The sequence below is a fragment of the Penaeus vannamei genome, chromosome 13 (assembly GCF_042767895.1).
Source record: "Penaeus vannamei isolate JL-2024 chromosome 13, ASM4276789v1, whole genome shotgun sequence".
In the NCBI taxonomy this organism is placed as follows: domain Eukaryota; kingdom Metazoa; phylum Arthropoda; class Malacostraca; order Decapoda; family Penaeidae; genus Penaeus; species Penaeus vannamei.
Window position 1 is genome coordinate 32,659,429 of NC_091561.1, and position 5,000 is coordinate 32,664,428.

Genomic DNA, 5,000 nt, shown 5'->3' on the forward strand with positions numbered 1-5,000 from the left:
AAGGATTCACAGATATAGAGATGAGGTATAACTTAACTTTTAGTTTTGTAGCATATGTGTTCCTTAGTGTATATAAGACGCATGTACAGCTTGGTTAATGACACATTTAAGCCATACACTAACCAAAAAAAATGTCATACAGAAACGATGGCGATGCAAAAAACTCTTCTGCACCATCCTTTTTATATATAATTTTCCGTTTTAATATTTTCAAAACATCTCAGTTTTTTTAGTACTTGGTACATCACTTTGGGAAATTCCAAACAAAACTACCATAGATAAAAAGCGTGGAAGGATCTCCGTCCATGTGATCAAGTCTTCACAATTCCAGCCATAAAAGGAGACACGCATAATGAGCGGCGCTGTTTTGTCCAGTAATCCCCACACAAATACTGATAATGGAGCTACACCTTTACATTTTTACGACTCTGTGTATCCGTAAGTCACTGGGTTTCAGCACCGGTTCCGAACACGAACAATGTGTACTGTCAGACTCCCTTCACTTCCGGTGATAAACACTCAGGCCCTGTAGGTGGCGGTGCACGGCGACGGGCGGCGCGGCGGCGTCAGGTAGTAGCGCAGCCTCAGCCAGAACTGTTCCTCGGAGTCCTTGACAAAGGCCACCCGCATGTACCAGGTCAAGGAGGCACAGCCCTGCAAGTGATTACATGCATTAATAGAGGAAACGTGTCAGGTCATGCACACACACACACACACACACACACACACACACACACACACACACACACACACACACACACACACACACACACGTACACACACACACACACACACACACACACACACACACACACACACACACATATATATATATATATATATATATATATATATATATATATATATATATATATATGTATTTATATCAATATATATATATATATATATATATATATATTATATATATATATATATATGTATTTATATCAATATGTATATATATATATATATATATATATATATATATGTATATATATATATATATATATATATATATATATATATATATATATATATATATATGTATGTATGTATAAATATATATACATATATATATATATATATATATATATATATATATATATATATATATATATATATATATATATATATATATATATATATATAAATATATATATGAATGTATATATATATATATATATATATATATATATATATATATATATATATATATATATATATATATATATATGTATATATACATACATATCTGTATATGTACAATATATACACATATATATATATATATATATATATATATATATATATATATATATATATATATATATATATATATTATATGTATATGTTTGTGTGGGGGGGGCGGGGGGGGGGGTAAATGGAAGCATAGAGATGCACTCTTATAATAACGACTAAACATGACCTGATCGTCATCGGTCATAGCGAAGCCCGCCAGGAGAAGTGCGAGGCAGGGCTTCCCGCCGCGCGCTCTACATTACCTTTGAGGTTTGCTGTCGATTGCAGGTCGGCAGGATGAAGGGCGTGATGGAGCAGGGCGAGCCGGGATCCTCAAGGCCGTCGTCCTGGTCGTAAATAACAGGTCCTCCGTTGCCGACCTGCTTGTCGCCCTTCTCTTCGTCCAAATTCTCCCTGGAGGAGTTGTTGCTTCCGAGGATCATGTTCGAGAGCCTCTGCCTCTTCGGAGAGCCTGACCAGTCGCCCTCCACTCGGACCTCCGGGATGGTCAGCTGAAGGGGCGCTGGAGGGTCGTTCTTGTTTTCGTCCTGCGGCTTGACGGAGGGGACTTCGGCGGCGACTTCTGCGTCCTCGTGCAGGCCACAGGACGAGGGAACGGCCAGCGTCTTCACAACTCTCAAGATCCGGAGAATGTCTTTGGCGTTTGTGGATTCGAATTTCATGTCCTGATTATTTGGACAAGAAAACGTTATTTACTGTCAAGAATGGGTCAGTTTGTAAGTCCTGTTGTTATCATCATTATCATTATGATCATGATTATTGTTATTGCTGTCATTGTTAATGATATGATAATAATCATGATTATCTTTTTCATTGCTCATAGCATCATAATTATCATTAAAATTGCCTATTGTCATTCTAAAGACATTTTGTTGATATTACTTCAATCATTGTACTTCTTTCTATTTATTTCTATTCAGTTCATTTCCTTTGTCATTATCATTATCATTAAGGGTATTAATATCCTTAACATTGTTATTGTATTTCTCTTCTGTGAACTTATTCCAAAAATGAATTCTGAAACAGTGAATCCAAACAAATAAATGCAAAATTGTCAAAGAAATTAAGACCCAGCCAAAAAAAGTCAAAGATGCATACATTTTTAAGAACGATTCAAAAAGTTGCGTTATTTAGAAATTGTTTTTCAATATCGCGATAGCAGAGACAATTACCAGAGTAGCAGATATATTGTTCTAAAAATGTGCATGTTTGTGAGGTAAGACAATTGATTATTTTGTCTTTTATCTCTACCATCTCATGAAAGATGTTATGACAGTTTTTTTTACAATATTCTGTATAGAACGGACTAGACTCTTTTCAAACCGAGTATAAAACTCGTTTTTAAAGTATTAATCGCTTTATCACGCTGAATGAATAGAGGGAAGACAAAAAAATCATCGTAAGAAATATAGAGGGAAAAGAAAGATGAAAGGAAAATGGACGATTTCCAGAAACCCAATTCAAACGCCTTAAGAAAACAAGTGAAAGAAAACGGGGAAAGTTCCATTTTCTGTTACAATGCCAGCAACTTGAGGGCGAGACTGCGAGTTGGCGATATAATCCGATCTCAAAAAAAAGGAAAAAAAGAAAGCGACAAAAAGTTAAAGAACGAGAGCAGATGTCTTGAAAAGCAGGTAGAAAAGAGCAGGAAAGGCACCCATTTTTCTTTCATATTACCTGTAGCTTGAGGGCGAGAATGCGGGTTGGTGACGTCAGGGTGGAGTGGATGCCGGAATGCAGAGACCAAGTTCCCCAACGACTCTCGGGCAAGCAAGGCGTCGTCACCACAAGCACACGGCGACAGGTGGCCATAACAGCTGAGATGGTGTCTGCGACCACTGAACGCACGACATGGGTATAGGTTAATTTTCCATATATTGTTAGCGTCTTAGACTGTTCTAATTCTTATTATTTCTTTACTTTACGCAATCATGGATGGACAAATTCCATCAGATATTATAAATTGGACACATTTTCATGTTGGAGAAAGTAGATATAATACAATCTACTACCAACGAGGATGGCATATACGTACATGTCCTGTCCATTTTGAGCTTAGTCATTAATTGTATTTAACATAGATGGTTCTACAAATGTTTAGTCACGAGGGAGTCAATTACTAGTTCTACCAATCTCACCTATTAACCCTTTCCCTTGAGTTTTGGAAATATTTGTATATTCCTATCAGTTCTTGTAATGCCTTGTAATAAAAAATTATTATGAAAATAATAACACACATATCAATTGCATTAAAAATTCCCAAAGAATTCAAGGAAAGGGGAAATCGGAGGCAGCCACGAGTTCTAATAATTGACTCATTGGCAGCTGAGCACTAACAGAGCCATTCGTAGATTCTTTATAAAACAAAGCGACATCCCCAATAACAGTAGATTATGCATATGTCTTACAAATGACAAAATCCCCCTTCCATTTACCATTCATGCATGAAAAAAATATATAAGAAAACACTCACTCTCTCTCCCCCGTGCAGATCCCGGTTCGGCAGAAAGCAGGCACAGTGAATTAAACGCGTCTTACAAATAACAAAGCCCCCCCCCCCTTCATTTTACTATACATTCATAAAAAACGAGAAGACACTCACTCATTCTCCCCCTCCCCGGTACAGATCCCAGTCCGGTAGAAAGCAAGCATAGTGAATTATACGCATCTTACCAATATATCAGAGTCACCCCTTCCCTTTACTATCCATAAAAAAAAAACTTGAAAACATTCACTTCTCCCCCCCCCCTCCTCAGTACAGATCCCAGTCCGACAGAAAGCAAGCATAGTGAATTATACGCGTCTTACAAATAACAGTCCCCCTTCATTTTACTATTTCATAAAAAACAAGAACCCACCCCCACCCCTGGTACATATCCCAGCCCGGAAAGCAAGTATAGTGTGTTAAAAATACGCATTAATAATAATAATAATAATAATAATAATAATAATAATAATAATAGTTAATAAATAATAAATAAATATAAATAAATAAATAAATAAACAAATAAATAAATAAATAAATAAACAAATAAATAAATAAGTAAATAAATATAAATAAATAAGTAAATAAATATAAATAAATAAATAAACAAATAAATAAATAAATGAATAAATAAATAAGTAAATAAATAAATAAGTAAATAAATAAATAAATAAATAAATAAATAAATAAATAAATAAATAAATAAATAAATAAATAAATAAATAAATAAATAAATAAATAAACAAATAAATAAATAAATAAATAAATAAATAAATAAATAAGTAAATAAATAAATAAATAAATAAACAAATAAATAAATAAATAAATAAATAAATAAATAAATAAATAAATAAATAAATAAATAAATAAATAAATAAATAAATAAATAAATAGATAAATGAAATAAAATAAAATAAAATAAAATAAAAAAGATAAATAACAACACGACAAGCACTCACTCTCTCCCCCGTGCAGGTCCCGGTCCGGCAGAAAGCAAGCGTAGCCGTGGGTCGTCTCCAGCACCGGAACCAGGACGCCCCACACCCAGCTCGAGGCCGTTTCTCCGTGGATCACGAAGACGTCGTAGGTGTACTTGTCTGCGAATGAGAGTGTGTGGGAGGTCAGGTTTGCGGGAGATGGGCGTGTGTGGCCATGGCGCTGGTGGTACTACTGGTGCCAAAATGAAATGAGGATTATTGTTTACGTGATCATCATGATCATTAGTGATTATTATTATTATAATCGACATCAACTT

General features: G+C 34.6%; 1 protein-coding gene across 7 annotated transcripts in view; it reads right to left on the reverse strand.

The window, feature by feature from the left end:
- LOC113807251 (uncharacterized) overlaps positions 1-5,000 on the reverse strand; it is a 44,425-nt gene that overhangs the window by 899 nt on the left and 38,526 nt on the right. For all 7 annotated transcript variants that reach the window (XM_070129184.1, XM_070129186.1, XM_070129180.1 and 4 more), the window contains 4 exons: positions 4,705-4,842; positions 2,938-3,098; positions 1,503-1,925; positions 1-654 (listed from right to left, as the gene is read on the reverse strand). The exon at positions 1-654 is cut by the window's left edge and continues 899 nt beyond it. In XM_070129184.1, coding sequence (XP_069985285.1) covers positions 520-654; positions 1,503-1,925; positions 2,938-3,098; positions 4,705-4,842 — 857 coding nt within the window. In that variant the 3' untranslated portion in view covers positions 1-519. The remainder of the gene's footprint in view (positions 655-1,502; positions 1,926-2,937; positions 3,099-4,704; positions 4,843-5,000) is intronic.